The 26246-nt window shown below is 32.1% G+C and overlaps 6 protein-coding genes across 6 annotated transcripts; 5 read left to right on the top strand and 1 right to left on the bottom strand.

Moving 5' to 3' along the window:
* Window positions 1–3969: 3969 nt before the first annotated feature.
* LOC107366708 (tetratricopeptide repeat protein 19, mitochondrial-like) lies at window positions 3970–5452 on the top strand. Its single transcript, XM_015934328.3, has 4 exons — window positions 3970–4272; window positions 4378–4555; window positions 4626–4746; window positions 4819–5452. The coding sequence occupies exons 1-4, from the start codon at window positions 4058–4060 to the stop codon at window positions 5433–5435; spliced, it is 1131 nt and encodes a 376-aa protein (XP_015789814.2). The 5' UTR covers window positions 3970–4057; the 3' UTR covers window positions 5436–5452.
* An 874-nt stretch (window positions 5453–6326) lies between these two features.
* Window positions 6327–7649, top strand: LOC149094019 (sn-1-specific diacylglycerol lipase ABHD11-like). The gene is made up of 3 exons (XM_089268263.1): window positions 6327–6505; window positions 6603–7165; window positions 7233–7649. The coding sequence occupies exons 1-3, from the start codon at window positions 6469–6471 to the stop codon at window positions 7554–7556; spliced, it is 924 nt and encodes a 307-aa protein (XP_089124389.1). The 5' UTR covers window positions 6327–6468; the 3' UTR covers window positions 7557–7649.
* Window positions 7650–7733: 84 nt separating this feature from the next.
* LOC149094018 (PI-PLC X domain-containing protein 2-like) lies at window positions 7734–10037 on the top strand. The gene is made up of 2 exons (XM_089268258.1): window positions 7734–7917; window positions 8997–10037. The coding sequence occupies exons 1-2, from the start codon at window positions 7815–7817 to the stop codon at window positions 9863–9865; spliced, it is 972 nt and encodes a 323-aa protein (XP_089124384.1). The 5' UTR covers window positions 7734–7814; the 3' UTR covers window positions 9866–10037.
* Window positions 10038–10218: 181 nt separating this feature from the next.
* LOC107366709 (ribosomal L1 domain-containing protein 1) lies at window positions 10219–11528 on the bottom strand. The gene has a single exon (XM_015934329.3). The coding sequence runs from the start codon at window positions 11382–11384 to the stop codon at window positions 10266–10268; it is 1119 nt and encodes a 372-aa protein (XP_015789815.1). The 5' UTR covers window positions 11385–11528; the 3' UTR covers window positions 10219–10265.
* Window positions 11529–12151: 623 nt separating this feature from the next.
* On the top strand, window positions 12152–17326 carry LOC107366704 (uncharacterized). Its single transcript, XM_015934325.3, has 11 exons — window positions 12152–12561; window positions 14597–14836; window positions 14905–15010; window positions 15095–15345; window positions 15419–15509; window positions 15568–15660; window positions 15743–15908; window positions 15983–16188; window positions 16258–16378; window positions 16445–16855; window positions 16937–17326. Exons 1-11 carry the CDS (start codon window positions 12273–12275, stop codon window positions 17066–17068), a joined length of 2106 nt encoding a protein of 701 aa, XP_015789811.2. The 5' UTR covers window positions 12152–12272; the 3' UTR covers window positions 17069–17326.
* Window positions 17327–18316: 990 nt separating this feature from the next.
* LOC107366707 (acetylcholinesterase-like) lies at window positions 18317–26246 on the top strand. The gene is given in 3 exon segments (NM_001323145.1): window positions 18317–20395; window positions 20480–20661; window positions 25991–26246. Coding segments are annotated over 3 exon segments (2064 nt in total). The 5' UTR covers window positions 18317–18629; the 3' UTR covers window positions 26107–26246.

Raw genomic sequence — 26246 nt, 5'->3', positions numbered from 1 at the left:
CTGTGAGCAAGAGGTCGTTAAAAAAATCCAATGTGAATTGTAGCATTGTAACGCAATGAAAACCTTACCAAACTTAAAACATAAAACTTAAAACCCAATATGGGTAAAATGTTTGGTTCACCGGTAAAACTAATGCTGAGCAGTAATGAGTTGCTTGAATCGTTTAACATTGACTGTAGCCTTCGAAGTCCGAGTATGATGACTTTGAAGGTAAGTGACTCGATGAGGTCAATACTGTTATTGAGAGCAAACAAAAGATCAAGTTGAAATAAGCACAAATAATTCAAGTACAGAACAGTAATATTTCGGAATGGCATAATTTGTAGCAATGTATGACTGGTGAAACTGAGGCCAAGCATGAATAAGAGATCATATTGCAACTAGTTTTATTCAAGTCTCAATTTAAGTCTGATATAATTCAAGTTGAAATTAGATTTAGGTAACAAACATCGGATCAATCGTAAAGGTCCTAATAAGTGCTCGGAATGTACATAGAGGAAATTTTGCAGAGGAATTGGACATACAAAGAACTTAAGATCTTTGTTGAACTGATGCCGAAACTTTCTGATAAGTCTTAAAGCTATTATTAATAATTATATTGGGGTTTCAATACATTATTATGTTAAAACATTGGGTTTTGTTACTAAAAAGACACAAATAGCAACAATTGTTGCTTTTATGCACAAATTGAAACAAGTTGACAAAACACTGAAAGTAAAATGGGCAAAAATGGGTAATAATTAACTTCTTGTAAATTTAAAGTCTATTAGTTTGTAGGAAATTAAAAACTGAATGCATTAGTACGGTTCAAAAGCTTCTCCGATCTATATTCTTCGAGAAAATCGATTTCGAAGTTGAAACTTTGATCGCTGTTTGTACGATAACGGAAGCAGATTTTTTGATGAAACTTCATTGTACAGATGTTATTTTTGATGGTGAACCAGAAAATGGACTTAATTTAAGAAATAAAATATCACATTTTCTGCAAAACAGATAAGTTCGATTTTCACTTAAACCGAACTTTTTCAGTGACCGTGTAATTTAGAGATCTGAAACTTATGATTAATCCATAAAAATTAGTTGGTCACACCATGGACTGAACGATTTTTTCAATTCATCAACAGTTTTCTCGATTTTGGTCATTGACCGAAAAACTTTGAACCTCGATATTTCGAGAATGGTGACACCTAAAATCATCATTCTATGGCTAAACAAGACATTTTATCATGCAAAATAACGTAGTATAACTCAAATTTTTCAATAATGAATATCCTTTCAACAAACATGATTTGTGTTTGAGTAACCATTTAACTTTATGAATAAATTTTAAATTTGACAACATATGCAATGCAATACTATAACTTTATTTCGACGGATCTTGAATAATACAATAGTTGAAGATGTTTTAGTCCATATTAATATGTATTGTTTGGTCATAGAATGATGATTTTAGGTGTCACCATTCTCGAAATATCGAGGTTCAAAGTTTTTCGGTCAATGACCAAAATCGAGAAAACTGTTGATGAATTGAAAAAATCGTTCAGTCCATGGTGTGACCAACTAATTTTTATGGATTAATCATAAGTTTCAGATCTCTAAATTACACGGTCACTGAAAAAGTTCGGTTTAAGTGAAAATCGAACTTATCTGTTTTGCAGAAAATGTGATATTTTATTTCTTAAATTAAGTCCATTTTCTGGTTCACCATCAAAAATAACATCTGTACAATGAAGTTTCATAGAAAAATCTGCTTCCGTTATCGTACAAACAGCGATCAAAGTTTCAACTTCGAAATCGATTTTCTCGAAGAATATAGATCGAAGAAGCTTTTGAACCGTACTAATGCATTCAGTTTTTAATTCCCTACAAACTAACAGAGTTTATATGCACAAGAAGTTAATCATTGCCCGTTTTTGCCCATTTTACTTTCAGCATTTTGTCAACTTGTTTCAATTTGTGCATAAAAGCATCAATTGTTGCTATTTGTGTCTTTTTAGTAACAAAACCCAATGTTTTAACATAATAATGTATTGAAACCCCAATATAATTATTAATAATAGCTTAAAGACCTATCAGAAAGTTTCGGCATCAGTTCAACAAAGATCTTAAGTTCTTTGTATGTCCAATTCCTCTGCAAAATTTCCTCTATGTACATTCCGAGCACTTATTAGGACCTTTACGATGGATCTAATGTTTGGTACCTAAATATAAATAAATATTACCGAAATATTACTGTTCTGTACTTGAATTATTCGTGTTTCTTCAACTTTATCTTTTGTTTGCTCTCAATAATCGAGTCACTTACCTTCAAAGTTTTTTGAGTCATCATACTTGGATTTTGAAGACTACAGTCAATGTTTAACGATCCAAGCATCAGTTTTACCGGTCAACCAAACTCCTTACTATCATTGCGTTTTCATTGCGTAACAATTTACATTGGGTTTTGGTCAATGGCTGTCAAAGACCATCAACATTCACTCAAAGATTGGCGAAGGCAAATGCATCTCAAAAGTGGTCATTGTTAGTATAAAGATTTAACCATTTTTGATATAAACACATTAAATCATTGATTGATATATTTCGGTTATTTTGTCATTCTCTAGAGCTTTTCTTGTTGGTATCATTGGACTGGTTTTAATATCATCATTAGTTCACCATTTCGGTCTATATTTCACATTCAATTGCCTCTGGTTGAAGTATTTCGCTCTTCAGCAAACCCATACAAATCTGGTCAATGGCCATAAAAAAGCGAGGATCTTCATAATTGATCAAATGCGTATTTTGATTTCTTTCATATTCTTGCTTATTCATTACTTTGGTTTGATTCCCATGTCAAAGTTAATCTACATGGCAGGTAAATTTGCGCTTTTTTCCCTGAAATTCGCTTTGAAAGTGTTACAGATTCTCATATTTTCTTAATGTTTACAGAAAGTTTGGATACAATAACTTACTATTCAAGTGGATGGGGCTTTCAACCAGTTAATAGTGATTGGATTTACAGTGGCATGATTTATGTCGGGTAAATTTTGTCTAATTTTCAACAAATATCCAGATTAATAATAACTTTTTTGCAACAGAGGATCAGCCATTGGGTTACAGTTATGGGCATCAATAAAACCAGATACATCATTTTCAACTTACGTTAAATTGTTAATAAAACGATTAGTTTTGTGAGTAACCTCCATATTTAACTGTAATGCAAATACAGTAGCAAAAATAATCGACGATCTCCTACTTTTTATGATTATTTAGGTATTGGCCAGTTTTGATGGTTACAGTGGCAATGAAAATTGTGATACCATTATTTGGTTTTGGTTTATTAACTGCACACTGAATCGCGATCAAATGTTTGTAGTAATAACTTTTGGACTCTATTGCTGCATATTAACAATTACCAGAACGTTTATGGCTTTTTCACTCAAATAACATTGTTAACAGATTAGCCGGTTACTCTAATGAACATTTATCGCAAGCCTAACACAATATTTCGGCTCTAAACTAATTTTTGAGACATAACATATGCTTTAACCTGTAAAATAATATGCACACTTGGATTGCCTTTTCTGTTCATACCGCTTACCGGTAAATACGACGATAAAAAGCTTGATGCTAATGATAATAGCATTGATGGACCAAAGGAAAATAACTCATTGTATTTCAAGAAGAAACAATCACCCCTCAAGTATCAAACTTTTATCACACCGGAGTTCAGTTTATCAAATACATCCACATTTGTCACGCCATTCCATTGAGATATATTATATTTTTACGCAGGAATGTCTCTTGCTTCAAATCATGGCTCCGTAAAGAAATTTACATCGTCAAATTATTAAACGAGCCATTTTGTATTCTTTAAGGCTAATTAAAATGTCAAATTAATATTTATTTCAATCATTCCAAGTTTCTTCCCAGATTCGTAAGATTCACTGGATCCATGGTATCCTTAAGTATCTGATCTCAGATCCGATATTTTGTTGAAAAAATGTAAACATTTGTGCTTCAAGTTCATCTTATTTATTATAAAGTTGGTTTTAATTATTGTTATTATTGATTAATCATGTTTGTTTCTCGTTTTTTGTTTAAAACTGTAACTAGTCCACTAACGTGCAAATTATGTCACCATGGTTTACGTCTATCAGTGCCTAGTGCGTATCTTCCCTCGCTTGTCCAAATGTCAACCAGAAATGTCGACCGTTCATCCAATTTTAAAAAACTTACCATAGTTTCGAAGACCAGACAGTCTCGTAATAGCAAAGGAGATAAAAATTCGCCGTAAGTTTTACACTTTATTATCGAATCTATAGCCTTTAAATTCTGGTTAAAGATTATAATTCCCAATCTCATCGTTTATGTTTTTACTTGTTTCTTTTCTTTTAGGCTGCTCGCCGCAGGTTTCATTTCTGGCTTATTATCATTGTTAGGGTGGGAAGATTTGTTATCAAAAGAAGATCCATTTATTTTAACAATTAAACGTGGAATCCTTTGTATGCAACGAGAGGAGTTCGATAAAGCTGAGATTATCCTACACGCTGCTCTTTCCAATGCTGTTGATATGGTAATTATTCATTGAATGAATGTTTTTGTGAACATATTATAAATCTTTATTCCACCAATTTATTGATTAGGGCAACAGCAAAGCAATCGCATACATCTATTCGCTTATGGGCAATGTCGCTTTTCTTAAAGGCGATTATGAAAAATCTGAGAAGATTTACAAAGATCTGATCAAACGATTATTGGAATTCGGTATGTAATATATTTTTTTTTTGATGAAAATTACTAATATTTATGATTTCAATACTCTCTGTCTCTCTCTAGGTATAGAAGAAGATCATGAAGCAATAGTAGAAATTTCACTAAAATTAGCAACTATATATAGTAAATTAGGAAAATTTAGCAAAGCAGATGTTGGTTTCAGTCATTGTTTAAGTATTCAAAAGAAACGAGCAAACCAAATTGAAAATGATAAAAAGACTAAGAATGAATTATCAGATTCAGATATAAATAGCCTGGCTTTGTATGGAATGGCTCTTGATTTTTATGGCAAACACTTGCTTCGTAAACAAGAATATGATGGAGCATTAAAATACACTCTTGACGCTTTAGCAGTCTGCGAAAAAGTCAATGGAAAGAACGCTCATCAAACAATGATTCTGCTTAGTGATGTTGGTACGCTGCTCAATTTAACGAACAATTTTGACGAAGCTGATGAATATTTTAAGAAAGCAATAAAAGTTGGAACTATCATCGAGTCAGATCACCTAAAAACATTGTACTACAATGTCGGAATGAACGATTTAATGCGACGTAACTGGCCGTCAGCACAGCAAAACTGTGACGCATCTTATAGATTTGCCAAAAAAGATGATGACATTTATATCATGGGTATGGCTGAAGATTGTTTGAAAAAAATAAGAGCACAAGTTGTTCAATAAAGTAATTTAATTATTTATTATTGAAAAGCGTTTATGAAAAAAAGATATCGGGCGTTGTGAAGTATATTTTGTGCCGAGGCAATTAATTTGAGCTAACAGAGCTCGAAAAAAATGTAGTATGATAAAAAAATTAATTTGAGTCATTTTTTTCAGAATCTTTTAGATCGTTTAGATAATGAATGGGATGAGGTTGATGTGGATGAGGATGTTGATGATGATGGAGAAGATGAGGTGACATGATGAGGATCAGTTGAATAATTGATAGGTTTACTTTGGATTCCCCATTTACATGTCCACAAATAGATGAGGCAAGTGAGAACAAGTGTTGACAAGAGGACAATTAATTGGGGTAGCTTGCTTGGCGTGTAATGTATTGAATAAAGAGATAGAAGGAGAAGATTAACAATTAGCGTAATTGATAGTAAGGTGGTAAAATCGGTCCTTTTCTCATTGGCATAATATTCCCGGTATAATCCTTCAGCACCTTTATCAGCAAATGCAAATTGAACACAATGGGGAAGGTAACGTTGAAGTCCACTTTGATCAATTGACAGGTCAGCTTCACGCTGGAGAAGTAAAGATGATGTATCTCGACCATTGGTGGTTTCACGTTTAATCGTTGACTTGCACTCCGATTTACCATATTCAGGTCGACCATTAGTTGCCAATAGCCCAGTCTGTGGGCTGGTCATTCGAAGCTCCATCATCCACTTTAACTTCTCCTCTCCATTAGAAGAGAATTTCTTTTTCATTTTCATTCAATTTGAATCTGTTTTAGATCTCAATACAAGGGACTCAATCCAAATCACTGGATCCCTTCCAATGGACTCATTATTCTTACCTTGTGCTGCTATCTATACATTTTTTCAAATACCCTTACCAGCAGTTGCTTGCTACTGTTTTCAGATGGCAGTAGCAATTTTATCCTTTTCGGTTTTCAATTGTTTACAATTTATTTTATTAATTTCACACTCAATTAGTTTTAATTTTTGGTTAAAACATTGTTTGTTGTAGCCTTTGGTTATTGGTGATCATGGTTCGATTAATAGCTGGCATGTGCCGATCTAACAGTAAGTGTGTTTTGAGGCAATTTCATTTCAATTTTTGTCATTCCTTGTTAATGTTAATTGTTATGATTATGGTTGTTTCTTTCTGCAACTTTCATAGTTCTCACCAATCTTCATGGATTCAATAATTTATTTTCACCCAGGTTCATGTCAGATCTTCCAGCTCCCGTTAAAATTGGTGCCTTTAAATATGAACCACGTTTTCTTGATGTTAATAAAGATCCAGTTTTAATTTACCATGGACTCTTTGGTAGTCGTAATAACTGGAAAAGTCTGTCAAAAGCTATTGCAGAAAAAACGAATCGGGTTGTTCTTCCTCTCGATGTTCGTAATCATGGTACAAGTGGTCACTCATTAGAAATGAGTTACCCTGCTATGGTGTCTGACGCATTGGAAGTAATGACAAATAAGAAAATAAATAGAGCAACGCTTATTGGCCATAGCTTAGGAGGTAGAGCCTTTATTCAATTCGCTTTGACAGTTCCTGAAAAGGTTGAAAAATTAGTTATCGTTGATGTTGGAATGAAAAGACCTCAAGTACCAGCATCACATCATATCGAATATATTCAAGCAATGGGAGAAGCTTTGAAGGATATTCCACCAAATTCTAGTCGTTCTGAAGCTAAGAAAATTGTCGATCATAGACTTAAAAGTGCTGTTATAGTAAGTATGCTCAAAGATTATTGTTAAAAATTAATATCCATTACTTTGTTATCTCTTTTACTCTTAGGATCCTTTCATTAGAGGTTTTCTCCTTTTAAATCTTGTGGAAACTGAATCTGGTCAAATTGCTTGGCAATTAAATTTGGATGCATTAGAAAAATCGTTAAACGAAGGTGTAATTGACACAATGTCAGTTGAAGGAATGTACAATGGACCAACATTATTGATTTATGGAAGTAAATCAGAGTATGTGGATGAAGATCAAATTAACAAATTAGCTGAACATTTTCCAAATTTGCAAACACAATGTATCAAAGATGGAACTCATTATCTCCATGTTGAAAAAGCTTCTGAATTTTTGAAATACGCTACGGAATTTATCAATCTTTAGTTTTAAAGAAATTTTCATCTCTCTCGCTTTACCTGTGTAAATTATAATTCAAGAAATATTGTCAAAAGTAATAAAATGTTTTATTATTAATAATTTATTATCCACTTTATGTTGCAGAGGGCGCTTTGACTGCAGCTGAATTTAAATGCTACTGTGAAGGTAGTTTTAGTTTGACAAAGTCATGGATTGTTAGTTGTTTAATTCAGTTTGTGCTTTAATCTAATCATAATAATCGACAACTAAGATTCGAAATTAAACATGGTTGTCACCGATCCTACTAACTACTTGCAATTAAACAAATGGATGAGTTGTCTACCCAATAAATTGCAGCATACTCCACTTAATTTAATTTCAATCCCAGGTAAGTCAATTTTTACTAGAACAATATTTTTCTTCGTTCATGTTACCTTTCCCTGCCAACAATCTCTATTAATTTATTTTCCCCTTTTCGTGATAACCAATATTTCCTCTCTTTCAATATAAACTCTTAACCATTGTTCCAACAATGAATTTGAGCCATTCATAGGTATACTTAACTAATTATTGGCTTTCTTTCAATTTCAATCTCACCAGTGAGATCAAATTTACTTTAATATATTTTATCCCAATATACATAAAGTGTACTACAAAAACATGATAGCAACAATAAACTAGAACAAATCCTTGCTTTAGATCTTTTCCCTTTTTCTTTTCCCTTTGTTTGTCCTTTTCTTTTATTTTCTGCAAATAATCATTACCTTTTCATTGATTTTTCATTATTTTTCCATAAATTGCCACTAATTTAGCATTGATGTATTTTCTGTTGATCTATTTGTTTAATTCATCAGTACTCCATACCAGCTGACTAGCTGGACCTCAGTATTCGCCTCTATTTTAAGATGGACACACTTGCCACATTTAATTTGTGATTTATGTGTTCATCCATTTTTAAATGTCCAACTGTGTGTTTGATATTCAGTGATAGCAACTGGGCCAAGGTCTGATAAACTTTTCGGTTATTACATTCTTATCCAACAATATTTAATTACTTAATGATGAAGGTTATCTTGCGTTTTAAACTACAAAGTTACTCGATAATGGTCTGTCAACAAGTTTACTGTTTGCTTTTCTGACTGTCAATTAATTTATCTCAAAATTATGAACAGTATCATTCAAATCTGTCAAGTTTCAATTGATTCTTTTAAGAAGGATAAGCAGTCTTCAATATTTGTTTAGTGAATCTAAAAAACGGCTTATATTTCCAGTGAATTATCTACACTGAGTGAATTCATGCGATAAGTTTATGGCTGTTGCAAGATACGACATAAGGTGTAACTTGTTTTTGTTTGACTGTCCCTGACTCATTTCATTACTTAAACAATGACTCTTTCCAATTGATTGATTGTTGTAATATATTTCAATAAATCCTCAACTAATATTATATTTGGCTTCATTTTGCAGGTTCTCACGATTCCGCTTCCTATTCTCTAAGACATGGGCGAGGTTTGGCACCAGACAGATCATGGGATGGAGCATTCACTGCAATCCATTTGTTTCCCAAGTTGACTGGACGTTTTGTGATCAAAAAATGGTTCAAAACACAAAGGGTTGATGTTCTTGATCAACTCAACCATGGTGTACGATATTTTGACCTTCGTGTTGCCTCTGATCCTTGTGATGGTGATCTCTACTTTGTTCATGGGTTGTATGGTGATAAGATAATCTCATTACTCAGACCTATGCGAGATTTTTTGGATGAAAACCAACAAGAAATTGTTTTTCTTGATTTTCAACATTTCCACCAAGTATCCCATGCTCAACATCATATTCTGATCAATGGATTGATCCAATTGTTTGGCAGTAAAATTTGCCCATATGTTAAATATCGACGTATTGAGGAACTGACTTTAGCCGAAATGTGGTCTAAAAAATATCAGATTATTATCTTTTACCGTGATGATGATTTAACTGGAAGATATAATGAACTTTGGCCTGGTTCTATGTTACTCAATCCTTGGGGAAACACAGCTTGTCAGTCAAAATTGATTCCTTTCTTGTGGTCAGGCCTATCATCCCGTCCCATGGATAAATTTTATGTCCATCAGGCCATTTTATCTCCATCCAAAGCTTTAGTGATTCGCAATATTTGCAACAATCTTTATTCACGCCTTTCGAAAAATGGAAATCAGAAAATTGAAGAATGGCTTTTGGAAGTTAAAAAGACTAATTTCAAACCCAATATAATTATGGTTGATTTTGTTGATTACAGTGATTATATTTTGGCAAAAAGGACTATTTTAATCAATTATGACTATCTTGATATGCGATGATAAAATGTTTACCATAATATTTGCTTGTTATTTTTTATATCATCTACTTAGGATATCATTAATTTCCAACAATATCAATTATTATTGTTAATTTTATTGCTGTACAAATGCATGTGTATATTTAGAAATACTATCATATTAAACGATCTTTTTTTCTCGCTGATTAATAAAATTGTTTCTGAAATTTAATTTCAAGCTGCAATTCTGAAAAACAATGAATAATGGATTTAATGGAATGCATTAAGCTATGCTGTGTAAAATTACTTCATGTGTGGTAGACTAATCATCTTAAACATTGATTCACGACCGTAAATCCGCTTTTGAAATCTTTGCAATAACTTGATAGTTGACAATTTAGACAAAACCAATTTATTAATTATGCTTAAAAAGATCAATACAACTAAACCGTTTCAGCTTTCACTTTTTTTGAATTATTTTCGATGGTCTTTTCTTTAGATTTACCATCAGCATTGCCATTAGTTTTCGCGTCATTTTCGTCGTTAACCTTTCTCTTCAGTTTAGTCTTACCAGATGGATAAACAATCAACTTAGCACCTTCAACAAATGGATGTTCATCGTCAATTGGTTTTGAATCAAGTCTAGGAGTGCGAGGAATCAATTTCTTTAGAGAGCTTATTGGCTTTGTTAAATCAGCGTAGAATGGAACGGCCAACGAGGCTTTTGATTTTATCTTTAATATCTGTACACAGTTTCCATAAATTTTGTAGACATTTCGCAAAATAAACTCTAAATTGTCGGCCAAGTGTTGCTCTGGTTGCTTGAACACGCCAAATTGAATACTGGTGTCAACTCCATGACCTGTCATGTAAAGTGTAGCAGTACGTAAAGCTCTTTCAAATGAGTGTTTTAAAGAAGATCCTTTATGCTTGAGAACCACACCAGTTGGGAATTTTTTCTTCTCAACCCAAAATTTTTGTCCTAAGAAACTGGGTAACAATTTGAATCTATTCTTGATCAATCTGGTATCAGCAAGAAAAACATCATATGATGTAGCCAAGCGTCGCTTCATTTGAGGTAATCGATATTCAGTCAACAATTCTCGCATAGGCAAGATGAACAGTCGATGTTTTACTAAATCTTCATCAACTCCAGCAGTCAACAGCTTTTGTGTGTAAAAATCTCGAGTCAAACGTAAATCTAGCTCTCTGTCCTTTAAAGGCTGGTGGCTTTTATCAATAACAATCAAACAAATTGTCGCATCAACCAGATCATGAAATGGATGAGGCACAGGTCGAAAATTATGAATATATGTAGTCATATTTGTCGGTGGAACTTTTAAAGTAATTTGTAAATGCATTTTATCATCCATCGAGAATCCAGCGAGCTGCAAGAATTTATCCTCTTGTTCTTCAACGGAAAGCAAATTAATTTTCTTCTTTTTAACATTAGTTTCATTTAAACTATTTTCCTTAACCTTTTCAACTGATTTAGCGGCATAATTTTTGAAGACTCGAACCACTTCATCTATCTTTGTGCGCTCCACATAAGTTTCCATCATTTGATACCAAAGATGATAAACAAAAACAATCGAGAATTGTAGTATAAATTAATGGCAACTAAAATAATTAACAGAATCAAATAATCACAAAAATACAAGAAAACAAAAAACACGTTTCAAAAATATTTAAACCAAATCAATAAAACCACGTTTGTTGGGATTCACAACAAAACAAACGCACCGCCCTCTATGGCTATTTTCTCGAGTACTTTCAGCGGGCTTTTCAATAGCTGACTCAATGAAATCTTTTCTTAACTAATCATGAAAATCTGCTTTGAGCAATAAATTCATTTTTCCTGATATAAAACAGGTAATTTTATTCCAGAATCGAGAAGTAAATAGTCAGTTAGTAATTAGTTCAAGATCATCGAAATGAGACTTCCATTTGCCTCAATGGGAAAAACAAGTTCTCAATATTAACAGCGATAAATGTCAATGGCAAGAGCTTAGTTATTTATATTTGGTCCAAGCAATTGCCTGAAGCATATTATTAATTGTCCTTGAAGCTTGAATTGAATTGGATTTTTTCTTCTTCGAATGAAAATTTACCCAAACTGAGTAAACCGAAAAATACACTCAGAAAATAAAATAACCAGGTTTAATGTTGAAATGAAATCATTGGTAACCCATTGAATTTTTACGTGAAACAAGTTGAACTAGGAATAGTCAACATGGAAAAGCCAGTTTATTTGGAAATCGTAAAACTTGATTTAAAGGTTGATCATCTTCATCCTTGCTCTCTCTGGCTCACTTAATTACAACATTGTAACTAAAGGTTTTCAATTTCAATATTTAGTGCATTGAGCTTAATGAATCAAGAGTTATTGTGTGTTTATCTGTGTGAGTTTCAACCTTTCACTGTTTGACACCTAATAGTTTCAACAAATCATGAACATTAGTCTGAAACTTAGTTCTTCAATTGTTTCGATTCTCTTTATTTCTGTTTGTTTAGTGAATTTGAGTAAAAGTGACCAGTCTTATGTAGATGACCAAATATCTTCAACCAAACCTTTCCATGCTAACCAAGGTACTTTGCTTAAGATTGGTTTCGCTGGAGCATTTTGGGACTACATCAAAACAAACCAACATAAATCAATAAATTTATCGTCTCAATGTGAACATAAACTTAATTTATACAGTGAATTGATAGATCAAGATGACCAGGAAGCTTTAAAAAGTAAGTTTGAATATCATCTTAATTTGAGTTGAAATCAAATTTAGGCACCAAACATTAGGTCCATTGTAAAGGTTCCTAAAAAGTACTCGGAATAAAGAAATTTTTTAGTGGAATTGAACGTTCAATGGATAAACTGGACTTAAGATCTTTGCTGAACTGATGCCGAAACTTTCTTAAAGGTCTTTGAGCTATTATTAATAATTTTATTTCAGTCTCAATACATTATTATGTTAAAACATTGGGTTTTGTTACTAAAAAGACACAAATAGCAACAATTGTTGCTTTTATGCACAAATTGAAACAAGTTGACAAAATGCTGAAAGTAAAATGGGCAAAAACGGGTAATAATTAACTTATTGTAAATTTAAACTCTATTAGTTTGTAGGGAATTAAAAACTGAATCCATTAGTACAGCTCAAAAGCTTCTCAGATCTATATTTTTCGAGAACATCGAGTTCAAAGTTGAAACTTCGATCGCTTTTTGTACAATAATGGAAGCCGATTTCTTGATGAAACGTCATTGTGCAGATGTTATTTTTGATGGTGAACCTGAAAATGAGTCTATTTCGAGAAATAAAATATCCGATTTTCTGTAAAACAGATAAGATCGATTTTCACTTAAACCGAACTTTTTTTGTGACCGTGTAATTTAGAGATCTGAAACTTATGATTCATCCATAAAAATTAGTTGGTCACATCATGGACTGAACGATTTTTTCAATTCGTTAATAGTTCTCTCGATTTTGGTCATTGACCGGAAAACTTTGAACCTCGATATTTCGAGAATGATGACATCTACAATCATCATTCTATGATCAAACAATACATATCAATATGGACTAAAACATATTCAACTATTGTATTGTTGAAGATCCGTCGCAAAAAGTTATAGCATTGCATTGTATGTGTTATCAAATTATAAATTATTCGTAAAGTTAAATGGTTACTCAAACACAAATCTTGTTTGTTGAATGGATATTCGTTATTGAAAAATTTGAGTTATACCGCATTATTTTGCATGATAAAATGTATTGTTTGATCATAGAATGATGATTGTAGATGTCATCATTCTCGAAATATCGAGGTTCAAAGTTTTCCGGTCAATGACCAAAATCGAGAGAACTATTAACGAATTGAAAAAATCGTTCAGTCCATGATGTGACCAACTAATTTTTATGGATGAATCATAAGTTTCAGATCTCTAAATTACACGGTCACAAAAAAAGTTCGGTTTAAGTGAAAATCGATCTTATCTGTTTTACAGAAAATCGGATATTTTATTTCTCGAAATAGACTCATTTTCAGGTTCACCATCAAAAATAACATCTGCACAATGACGTTTCATCAAGAAATCGGCTTCCATTATTGTACAAAAAGCGATCGAAGTTTCAACTTTGAACTCGATTTTCTCGAAGAATATAGATCGGAGAAGTTTTTGAACCGTACTAATGGATTCAGTTTTTAATTTCCTACAAACCTACAGAGTACAAATTTACAAGAAGTTAATTATTACCCGTTTTTGCCCATTTTACTTTCAGCATTTTGTCAACTTGTTTCAATTTGTGCATAAAAGCAACAATTGTTGCTATTTGTGTCTTTTTAGTAACAATACCCAATGTTTTAACATAATAATGTATCGAGACTGAAATAAAATTATTAATAATAGCTCAAAGACCTTTAAGAAAGTTTCGGCATTAGTCCAGTAAAGATCTCAAGTTCTTCATAAGTCTAATTCCTCTGCGAAAATTCCCTTTATGTTCATTTCAAGTACTTCTTAGGACCTTTTATAATACAATGGATCTAGTGTTTGGTACCTAAATCTAATTTCAACTCGGATTATATCAAACTTAAATTGGGATTTAATTAAATTAGTTGCAATATGATCTTTAATAAAGGCTTTCTTTGGCATTTGTTTCAATAGCCATTCTTTGACTATCGATGTTACAAATCATGCTATTCCGAAATATTACTGTTCTGTACTTGAATTATTTTTGTTTTATCTCTAACTTGATCTATTGTTTGCTCTCAATAACAGTATTAACCTCATCGAGTCACTTACCTTCAAAGTTTTTTGAATCATCATACTCGGATTTCGAAGGCTACAGTCAATGCTTAACGATTCAAGAAACTAATTATTGCTCAGCATCAGTTTTACCAGTCAATCAAACTCTTTATCCACATTGGTTTTCATTGCGTTACAATGCTACAATTCACATCGGTTTTTGTCTTCCGACCTCTTGCTCACAGGACGATGTTGATAACCTTATATCTTCAGGTAAACACAAATGAACCTTTGTATTAATTATATAAACCGACTAATCATTTGCAAATTGTTTTTAATAGTTATGAAACCAATTGGTTGGGAAAAGGTTTACTTCCATGGCTGTCAAAGACCATCAACATTCACTCAAAGATTGGCGAAGGCAAATGCATCTCAAAAGTGGTCATTGTTAGTATAAAGATTCGCTTATTTTTGACTATAAACACATAAAACAATTGATTGATAAATTTCGGATATTTTGTCATTCTCTAGAGCTTTTCTTGTTGTGATCATTGGACTGGTTTTAATATCATCATTAGTACATCATTTTGGGTTATATTTTACATTCAATTGCTTCTGGTTGAAGTATTTTGCTATTCAAGAAACTCATACAAATCTGATCAATGGCCATAAAAAAGGGAGAATCTTCATAATTGATCAAATGCGTATTTTGATTTCTTTCATATTCTTGCTTATTCATTACTTTGGTTTGATTCCCATGTCAAAGTTAATCTACATGGCAGGTAAATTTGCGCTTTTCTCCTGAAATTCGCTTTGAAAGTGTTACAGATTCTCATATTTTCTTAATGTTTACAGAAAGTTTGGATACGATTACTTACTATGCAAGTGGATGGGGCTTTCAACCAGTTAATAGTGATTGGATTTACAGTGGCATGATTTATGTCGGGTAAATTTTGTCTAATTTTCAACAAATATCCAGATTAATAATGAATTTTTTACAACAGAGGATCAGCCATTGGGTTACAGCTATGGGCAACAATAAAACCAAATACATCATTTTCAACTTACGTTAAATTGTTAATAAAACGATTAGTTTTGTGAGTAACCTCCATATTTAACTGTAATGCAAATACAGTATCAAAAATAATCGACGATCTCCTACTTTTTATGATTATTTAGGTATTGGCCAGTTTTGATGGTTGCAGTGGCGATGAAAATTGTTTTACCATTATTCGGTTCTGGTCCTATTTATTCCCTGCATACTGAATGGCGATCAAATGTTTGTAGCAATAACTTTTGGACTCTATTGCTGCATATCAACAATTACCAGAACGTTTATGATATGGTATTTAATGCGATTCTCAGTTTCATATTCAGAATGTGATCTAATACAAATCATTATTTGTCTCTGTCTTACAGTGTTTCTGCTATTTTTGGTCAATGGCGGTTGAATTTCATCTATTCATTTTGGCGCTAGGGATTGTCTATTTGTACAAAACAAGGCCAAAAATAGGAGTGATTGTTAATATTATCACTGTTCTGATTGGTTTGGTCTCAATATTTTGGATTTTTTATTCAAATAACATTGTTTACAGATTAGCCGGTTACTCTAATGAACATTTCTCGTGAGTATAACCCAATATTTTGACTCTAAACAAATTTTATTAATACTTAAATCAATTTTTCTGTTTCAGGCAAGTTGAAACCTTCTTAATTCGCAGTTATACTCGCACGGAAGCCCATATATTTACCTATTCATTTAGCTTGTTAGTTACATTTTATCTGATACAAAATCCAATGATAGTCATCTCCGAGGTGAGTCTTTTAATGACACCAATTGCAACAGTATAACTTACGATTTTTCTGTCTATCTTTAAACAGAGAACTGAGCGACTCATAACAATCATTCTGACCACACTAGTCATTTTACAATCATATTCACCAGGAATTTGGAATGTTTGGAGACTTGAAGGTAATCGTGTCTGGTACGCAATCCACGCTTTAACCTGTAAAATAATATGCACACTTGGATTTGCTTGGATTGCCTTTTCTGTGCGTACACAAGCTTATACAGTGATGGCAAATATACTATACGATGATAAAAAGCTTGATGCTAATGATAATAGCATTGATGGACCAAAGGAAAATGGTCAATCCAAGAATTTGAATGACAGAACACCATCAACCAAATACAAGATGTTTTATGCAGCATCAAGAGCAACCTTTTTCGTCCATTACATTCTTTTTCTTTGGTACTTCTCTGGCAAATCGAAGATCGTTTTTGATTATAGCGTAAGTGCACCATATATTCATCTTGATTTTCATGTTCAAACCAATTTTGATTAATGCCTTTCTCATTGTTTTCATTCACAGTTCCTCGCTGATTCAATATGTTTGATTATCTTTGCATATCTTGCTGGTTTAATATTTCACTATTTTGTAATAGGACCTTTTGAAAACATTGTTGGGTCTTTCAAATTGAAAAAATTTGGTAAATTCGAATAGATTTAACGATTTATTTTGTATTTCAAGAAGAAACCATTTCCGAAAAGAGTCAAACTTTTGCACACCGAAGTCCAGTTAATCAAATACATCAACATCTGTCATGCCACTTCCATCGTGATGCGTTATCATTTTTTGCGCTGGAAGATCTCTCGCTTCCCATCGTGATTTTGTAAAGAGATTTAAATTGTCAAACTATTCGATGATATTAATTTTGTAATATTTAAGGCTAATTAAAGTGTCAAATATTTATTTTAATAATTCAAACTCTCTTTCTGAATTCTTAAGCTTCACTGAATCCATCTTTTAATTATGTGATCGGATTGATCATAAACGTCGCTCGTTTTAGGATAAAATCTGTAACTAACGTGCAAATTATTATATGTCACCACGCTTAACGTCTATCAGTGCCTAATGCGTATCTTCCCTCTCTTGTTAAAATGTCAACCAGAATTGTCGACCGTTCATCTAATTTCAATAAACTTGAGTAAAGTTAATAAAGCGAATGACAAAAATTTAGTCTTCAAAATTTGCTTTATTTTTACATTAATATTGTTTTAAGTGTTACAATTTTCATTTTGTCACTTTTACTCATTTCAATGTATGTTCAATTTTTGATTCTTGAATTTTCTTTCATTTTGACGCTTAATAATTTAGTTGCTGGATTTAGTCAATGTTTATGTCGGTATTCAATTAATTTGGCCAATTTTCTCGATATTTTGATAGTTTTGACGATTTAGAACGGTTTTTAAATCGACCATAAAATCGATTTTCCTAATGCATTGAATAATTTGAGTAAGTTGAGATTTCCTTCATTCTCGAGTTAGGCGCATGGTTGATTTAAAAGAAGCAAATCTGGAACCTGGAAGGTAAAGAAACTCTCAATTGTGCTCAATTGTAATCAAAAGTGTTCTCTTCCTTTCTCGTCTTCATCATCATCATCATCATCATCTTTCATTCCTATGTGAGTTTGAAGGTTCTAATATGTTTCTCCAAATGTAATGAAGGGAAAGAAGAAAAGACTTGATATAACACAACAAACAAGCCAAAATTACATCCAATACCAGGATCCTGTTGTGTGCATTGTTTTGTTAGTTAATTTCAACCCAATTTTATTTTCATTATTATTTTAGTTACTTTTAATAATTACAATTTAAAAGTGAAATTAGCAAAAGAGAAATGATTATTGTTATTATTGTTCATTCAATTTACAATTCAACATAATCCAATGGTTAAATCAAATAATCAAAAGGGAGAAGGCAAAAGTGTCAACAACAACAAGACCAGTTTGCTTTGCTTTCCATTGTGATTACCATTGTTTACATTGTTTTTATTTACTGCCGATTATTTTCATCTATAATTGTTGAAAATCAACGTCATTATTTATTTGCACCATTGGAATCATCATCATCATCATCCACCCGATTCCTGCTTTAATCCTTTTTCTACAATTCTGAGCTTCTTTTTTGGTAAATTGTGTTCATTCTTTTCCCTCTATCGCTCGAGCTTTCCTTTGTTTTGTATTCACTCACGTTTCATAGGTTATTAGTATCATTGTTAAATAATGGTACCAATGTTTAACCACAACATTAATCACTTTAATAATGTAATTGTGACAACTTTAACCCACCATCAATACACCAATAGTCGATGTAATAGTAATAATAATGTAATCAAGCGTATAACCAACTCGATCCTAAAGTCAGTTACTGTGTTTACTGTGAAAACCCTTTGGAATCATTTACTGGTTCCAATTGTAGTAATACTTTTATTTCAATCTTCAGCCAATGTTTTCTCCTCCGCCTTACCTCACTCTGAGATAAATTCATTTCATGCCGATGGACCTTCATCTTCATCCTCCTTTAACTCAGAGCACCATCATCACCATCACCATAACGATCCATTAATTGTGTTGACAAAAAAAGGTTATGTTCGTGGTCGATCAGTTGTTTCACCCACCGGTAAACCAGTTGATGCTTTTTTGGGTATCCGTTATGCAAAACCACCGACTGGAAAGTTTCGCTTTCGCCATCCTAAGCCCATCGATTCATGGCAAGGAATATTCAATGCAACCTCATTTTCAGGTGCATGTTACCAAGTCAATGATACCTTTTTTGGTAACTTTATGGGTGCCACCGAATGGAATCCAAATGTTCCCCTTGACGAGGATTGCCTATCAGTAAACATTTGGGTACCTCGACCTCGTCCCAAATCAGCAGCCGTTTTATTATGGATCTATGGAGGAGGCTTTTGGTCTGGAAGCTCGTCACTTGATTTTTACGATGGTTCCGTTTTGGCTGGTGAAGAGTCAATCATTTTTGTCTCCATTAACTATCGTGTTGCCTCTCTTGGGTTTATTTTTTTTGACACCTCCGATGCTCCCGGTAATGCTGGACTTTTTGACCAGTTAATGGCCATGGAATGGATCCGTGAAAATATAGCTGCCTTTGGTGGTAATCCGGCAAACATAACCATTTTCGGTGAATCAGCTGGTGCAGTTTCAGCAGCTCTTCACTTGCTTTCACCTCTATCACGCAACGTTTTCAGCCAAGCCATTTTACAATCAGGCTCAGCAACCTGTCCATGGGCCATCTCTGATCGAAAAAAAGCCTATCAACGGAGCCTTGCACTTGCCCAAGCAGTTGGCTGTGGGTCAACCTCGACTCGCTCTGTACATGCCATTATTGAATGTATGCAATCTATACCTGCCTCTGAATTGGTTGCCCAGGAAGAGACAACAACCGGTGTGGTTGAGTTTGCCTTTATACCCATTGTGGATGGATCCTTTCTCGATGAAGATCCCGAGGTTTCCCTGCGAACCAAAAATTTTAAACACACACCTATTTTGACTGGAAGCAATCGTGATGAGGGAACCTATTGGCTTGTTTACCATTCACCGCACATATTTAATTTAAGTGAAGGCATTTATATTTCGCGCAGTGAATTTCAATCCTTGATCCGGATCATTTATCCCCATCTGAGTCCTTTAGCCCAAGAAGCAGTTATCCAAGAGTATACACATTGGATTAATCCAGATGATCAAATTGAGAATCGTGAAGCAACTGATAAATTTGTTGGTGATTACCATTTTACTTGTCCAGTTAATGAAATGTCATATCGTTATGCTCTTTATGGTAATGATGTTTGGACCTACCATTTTACCCATCGATCATCAAAAAGTTTTTGGCCTTCCTGGATGGGAGTTATTCATGGTGAGGAGATCAAATTTGTTCTTGGTGAACCATTAGATCCAGTTCATGGTTATACGCCTGCAGAAGTTCAATTAAGTAAACGGATAATGAGATATTGGGCCAATTTTGCCAGAACCGGGTAATCAATCAATTCTTAGTCAACCTTTCAACATTCACTTTTTGTTGATCTAATATTTTTGCTTTCCATTAAAAAATCTTCTAGCAATCCAAATAAACAATTTCCCGATGGTGATGATACGGAATCAATCGTGTGGCCTGAGTACACTGCTCATGAGAAAGAATATCTTGTCATTTCAACCAACGATTCATCAATTGGACGAGGTCTCAGGGCAAAACAATGTGCCTTTTGGAAAAACTTTTTACCCAAACTTATCAATGCTCTTGGTAAGTAAATTTTAAATAGAAACCCATTTTCCTAAATAATTATTCATAAACATAATATGCTAAGAAGCATGATTTGTGTGTCCATTGGTTCATATTCAAGAAGAAAATGGTTTTTTATTCATGAACCTATTATAGCTTAATGAGAATTATCATTAATTACCTGAATCATGTTTCTAGCATACTGAAGTGGATGTAAACTAGTAAAACGTAAGAAATGGGTTTTGTCAATTTTCTTGGTAATTATTTTTTCTTTCATAAACCTGCAAAAATGTCATAAAATATTTTTCATGTTTTACCCAAAAAAAACACATAAAAAATGAATTTAATTGTTAGACATTTCTGCACGATATCTTATAATGAAATAACATGAAATCCTTATTAGTAGTTAATATTTATTGCCTTTGCTTGTCAATATTGCAATTTTCAGGTTTTTACCTTGTTTTTTACTTTCCAATCATTATTTATTCAGAGAGGCGCAATGATTTACATATCCAAGTATAAACATTGCTCTGTTTATTTATCTAACAATTGAATTACCATGGTTTAATTTTCAATTACCAGGGAACCATTCGTGTTTTTTGGTACAAAGTGTGTACCCAAACCAATAACTCTGTAACAATAAACATTTAGTGAACCTAAATTTAGCAATTTAGTCAATTGTTTAGGAACAATTTACGATGAAAATTGGAAATGGATCAAATTAAAGTCTCTCCATTAGCTGCAAAATTTTGCTCATTTCTCCGTGAGATTCAAGTCTAACAAAAAAATCTGGTCAACTAGGGCTAATGATTGACCATTTTTATAGCAAATCTCATGCAACCCAACCTTTATTACCAACATCATTACAATCATCATTATTGTTGTTTAACTTATTTTTACTTGTCTATAAACCCAAACTGAAACTTTATCTCATCCAATTGAACTGAACTTTGAAGAAGAGAGAAACTTTGATTTCTCTATTACTCTTCTACTCTTACTCCAGATGATGTTATCCTTGCATCCCTTGACCATCTTACCAACAGCTAACACAAACCTATCAACTGACCAACAAAATTTTACCATCTTCTCCATCTTGTCTGGTCACACTAATGACACTTCTCATGGGATCTATTGCTATCAAATCCTATCCTGAAAAGTTCTGGTTACCTTCACTAAACCTTGTTAAAAGAAGCAAAGTGAACCCAAAAACTCTTTTACCTTGGATTAACCCAAAAGATACTTTTTTCAATCTAAAAAGTCTATTGGGTTTGCCTTTGCAAGTTTCAATTGAAAATATTGAAATAACCCAAAAAATTGTAATCAAATCGCTTACCATTATCTTGTTAATTAACTATTCATTTGAATTGTTTGATCATGCAAAAGATGAGAATCAGTTTAATTATCTTTCCACTCTCAACTGCAACTTAATGAGATTTTGTGACAAAAACTCAATCAACAATCAATTGAATTACTCCGTCATAATATGGAGTAAAATTTTTCTTCGTTATTCCATTACAAATCATGAGTGAACAAATATAATTAATGATAACCTGATAAGTACTCAATTTAATCCTTTCCCCTGAACAGAATGAGAACCTTTTTTTGACAATTAAATGAAAGGATAAACTATTTTCCTCCTTCATCCCATCATCTTGCTTTCACCATTCATCCTCTTATCCTTAATTTTACTCTTCTTGATCAGATTAGTTAAGCCTTTATAAATAGGATTTAATATTCATTGTTCATGTTAATCATTATACAATGTAATTCACTTCTCTATTCAAATTAATATCATTATTATAACATTGCAATTCTCATTGAAACTCCTCTCCCTTTCATTATCCATTTCATTACACCTAACAAATCAGTCAATCCAATGATCAGACAATTGATCCAATCCAATCAATATTCATCATTATTTGCTCCATTGATTATATTTCAATTTCAACCTTTTCTCTATCATCAACCTTTCTCCTTTTTATGATCACTTTTACCTTTACCATTTAATGATTGTATTAATGTATCTCACCATTTGCCAACCATTCACACTTGAGCCAAAAAATATTGATCCAAGACAACAATTAATGGTTAAAATACAAATCATTGTATTACAATTACAGATTACTCGAGTCGGTAAAACATTGAAATCAACCCAAAATGACATTTGAAAAGATCGTTAAAACAAAAGACAAAATTTTGTCCAAAAAAATCAATAAAATGTTGATTTTAAATTAATGATTAAAGTTTAAAGTTAAACATGAAACGTAAAAATGAAACAAAATGTTTTTCCTTGAGCAAAAATTATCTAATTGACCATTTTACTGTTACAGGTTAACCCTAAAGTTACAAGCGATCATAATGAACAACAATAACATTATCAATATCAAAATATCAGTCCAAATCTTAAGAATCAGTTACTTAAGAATAGGAATCTTTCAATGATACTTTGTTAAGCTTTGAAAGCTCAACCCTGAACACAAAAAAACAGAGTAAAGAAACAACAAAAACTCTGAAAAAGAAGAAGAAAAAATTGTCTTTTTGTCCTCCTCTTCATCCTCATCTTTTCCCTCTTGATCATCATTTTGCTTCTCTGTCTTTTCATATTATTTATCTTTCATTTCCTTACCATTCGTGCTTGGAATCCCTGAGAGACAAGATTCGACTTGGAATCGATTTTACCTCAGGACTTTATCTTCTCTTACCTTATTTATCTTTTCTCCTCTTCTTCTTGTTCATCTCATTCTTTTATCATTTTTCTCTCCATCTCTGGATGAATGTCACACAAGATGAATAGATAGATAAATGAGGAAAGATGTACACACATAAATACAGCAATTCTGAGACTTGTTTTGTGTTTTGTTTTGCTATTTATTTTTGCCAACTTCAACCGTCATCATGATGATGATCAAAGCAGTATCAGCATCATTTATAATTGTAACTTTATTTTAACCCATAATAAAGTGTCTTGTAAACTCGTTATATTAATACTGTTCTTGGTTTCACTTGATAGTCGCTTCTATTGTTATGTTGTTATTTTTTTGAAGGCTTTAAGATTGATTGCAATTATTTAGATTGTCAATTATTCAACAGTAACTCTGTTTAGTTTAATTCATGAGTTGAATGTAAAAATGCTGGGAATAAGATTTCTGGTGAAAATGAAAACAAAATCAACTTTTTTTCTTCTTCTTCTTTTCATGTATTTTTTTCTGTTCCTTTTCATTTTATCTCATCAAATTACATCTAATTCATTTTGACATTTCACATTATTGTTAGTTTTTATATTTCTCTGTTTTTCCTGGTTAATCAACTCAACCATTTGTTTCCCCTTCACTTTTTAAAGCAACTTTCATTGTGCCAATCAATTTGTAGATTGGTGAAAATTTAATCAATCAATTGCTAATTCGGGTTGACATTGACATGGAAGTCTATCTTGAGATTATTCAATATCAAGTAATCTTGTTCCAACAATTTTCTTGATTCTCAATTTTGTTTCATTTTCAGAGTAAACCCAAAATCTATGAGAATCAATAATTAATGAAACTGTAAAGTTGATATTGAAATTTTCTGGTTAAACCAAGTTTTTTGTTTGTTTTTACATTCATAAATTTTCAATGTAATAACATTTGCTAATTTAATTTTGGTTAATCAGGAAATTTCAGGATAAAATCGCCTGAAAAAGCATGTTAGCTTTACTCTTGGAAAGGGAGAAAATTTTCAAATAATCAATAAAAATGTTGGGCAAAGAGTTGGAAAAGGTAAATAAGATAAAACTCTGAACTATTTGAAATGAGATTGAATAAGGAAAGAAAAGGATTTTCAGCAATCATCAAGTTTAGCCATGTTTATTCATAATGAAAATGAATCAAAGGTGCATGCTTTGTTGTTCATGTTATTACAAATCAATTTTGAATAATTTCAAGTTTGCTTAAAGGTGAACAACTGTAATAATGAGAGATTGAATCAAAAATGTTATCATTTTTTTTTCTTCTTCACAAAAATGAATATTTTCCAGCAGATTTTGACTGAGAAAAGCAACTTTTTTCAAATTTCATTTTCGCCTTTGGTTAACTCATGTGATAACAAATTAGGATTGAAGGTAAAAACGATAATAATATTAAAATAAATTTATTCAATTTATATAACCAGTTACATGTAACTGTTGTAAAAATTTACTCCAACTGTTCAAGTTGAAAAATCAGTCAAGTAAATAATAAAAATAAATTGTTTCAATTGAAACATGAAATGATTTGTCAGCAACACTTGAATGATATTGCATCCAAGATTATCGTTTTTATTGTCATTAATGGTCTTAATCATTCTAAATGTTTTCACCCAATTTTCCTCAATTCAGATTCTCTGATTTATTAATTTCTCTCAAGGATTACAAATTGTAATACAACAGCAAATCTGTAAGGCCTAGTGTCTAGGAAATAATCAATACTTTTAGGTAAACCCAAAAGTGTTTCCCATTTTCTGGTTCATTTTATGTTAAATTTGAAAAAAGCTAAATCTCATCAATTCATTGAATCATTGTTTAGCTTAACAATTAATCTTTTCATTTGATTCTGTTTGGTGAATAGAAACTTCCATTGAAAGGTTGATATTTTTTTCTGTTGACTTTGAATTCTGCTAAAAAAATGTCTTCAAATGAATCTCATTTTCTGTGTAAACTTTGAGCTTGAAAATGGGCTTTTTATATTTAAAATTGATTTGAACTGAAAATTGAATGATTCAATTGTTTGATTTTAATCAGTAAATCCTTCAGAAAATGTCAAATGCTTTTAGGTTCACTTATTTTGTCAACATTAGTTGACAACAAGTTGATACATTTTCAGGTGAAATGTTACAATTGATTGTCACTTTTCATTTAATTATTTGCTTTGACCGTTTCTTTATTGGATAAAATTGTGAACCCAAACTGGACATTCACTGGTTTAATTTTGGTTCAACATTTAACCATTTTACCTTCATTTGTGCTTTTGTATGCTCATAATATTAATCACTTTGCCAACCCTTTTACCTTTGCCTGTAACCAATATTTACTTTATCAATTATTGAACCCGAATCTTGAACATTTTCATCTTCATTTATCTTCTCACCAGCCAACTTGATTAAACTCTTTGTAAACAGAACTTACTTTTTGCCTTTCAGATTTTGTTTCAAGTTTCATCCAATCTTTAAAAAGCAGAATAAATATGTTTTAAGTTATAATTGTAAAGGCTTCATTGTTTGTATAACTGAACCATCTTCAGATTTTTACCCAAAAAAATTATCATATTCTCTTCTTTTTACCTGTTTCATATTATCATACTAAATACAAATTTTCTTGTTCTTTTTAATTGAATTCCAGAAAACCGTCATAATTCAACTTGTACTAGTCATTCAAATCAAATTGGATCATCAAATTGGAGCCTTGCCATTTCATTGATTTCATTAATCATGTGCTTCTTACCTAGCTTAAGGTAATCATTGGTTTAACCCATTGGAAAGGAATATCAACATTTTTTTTGCAAGAATTAAAACCGATGACAAGATGACGAAAGTAAAGCAAATAACCATAAATTGGACATTTTGGACATTTTGTATCGATCAACTGAACATGAGCA

This window comes from Tetranychus urticae, chromosome 2 (genome assembly GCF_039701765.1).
Source record: "Tetranychus urticae isolate SD_2017Ah chromosome 2, NJAU_TeUrti_SD_1.0, whole genome shotgun sequence".
NCBI lineage: Eukaryota > Metazoa > Arthropoda > Arachnida > Trombidiformes > Tetranychidae > Tetranychus > Tetranychus urticae.
Note: the sequence above shows the minus strand (reverse complement) of the source record. Positions and strands in the feature narration are given on the sequence as shown.

Excerpts from the sequence above, each read along its gene's own strand:
- LOC149094018 (XM_089268258.1), top strand. The coding sequence starts at position 7,815 with ATGGTTGTCACCGATCCTACTAACTACTTGCAATTAAACAAATGGATG. Across the intron at positions 7,918-8,996 it reads TAATTTAATTTCAATCCCAG|GTTCTCACGATTCCGCTTCC; the intron begins GTAAGTCAATTT and ends TTCATTTTGCAG.
- LOC107366704 (XM_015934325.3), top strand. The coding sequence starts at position 12,273 with ATGAACATTAGTCTGAAACTTAGTTCTTCAATTGTTTCGATTCTCTTT. Across the intron at positions 12,562-14,596 it reads TGACCAGGAAGCTTTAAAAA|TATTAACCTCATCGAGTCAC; the intron begins GTAAGTTTGAAT and ends TCTCAATAACAG. Across the intron at positions 15,909-15,982 it reads ACCAGAACGTTTATGATATG|TGTTTCTGCTATTTTTGGTC; the intron begins GTATTTAATGCG and ends TCTGTCTTACAG.
- LOC107366709 (XM_015934329.3), bottom strand. The coding sequence starts at position 11,384 with ATGATGGAAACTTATGTGGAGCGCACAAAGATAGATGAAGTGGTTCGA.
- LOC149094019 (XM_089268263.1), top strand. The coding sequence starts at position 6,469 with ATGGTTCGATTAATAGCTGGCATGTGCCGATCTAACA. Across the intron at positions 6,506-6,602 it reads TGGCATGTGCCGATCTAACA|TTCTCACCAATCTTCATGGA; the intron begins GTAAGTGTGTTT and ends CAACTTTCATAG. Across the intron at positions 7,166-7,232 it reads GACTTAAAAGTGCTGTTATA|GATCCTTTCATTAGAGGTTT; the intron begins GTAAGTATGCTC and ends TTTTACTCTTAG.
- LOC107366708 (XM_015934328.3), top strand. The coding sequence starts at position 4,058 with ATGTTTGTTTCTCGTTTTTTGTTTAAAACTGTAACTAGTCCACTAACG. Across the intron at positions 4,556-4,625 it reads TTTCCAATGCTGTTGATATG|GGCAACAGCAAAGCAATCGC; the intron begins GTAATTATTCAT and ends TTTATTGATTAG. Across the intron at positions 4,747-4,818 it reads CAAACGATTATTGGAATTCG|GTATAGAAGAAGATCATGAA; the intron begins GTATGTAATATA and ends GTCTCTCTCTAG.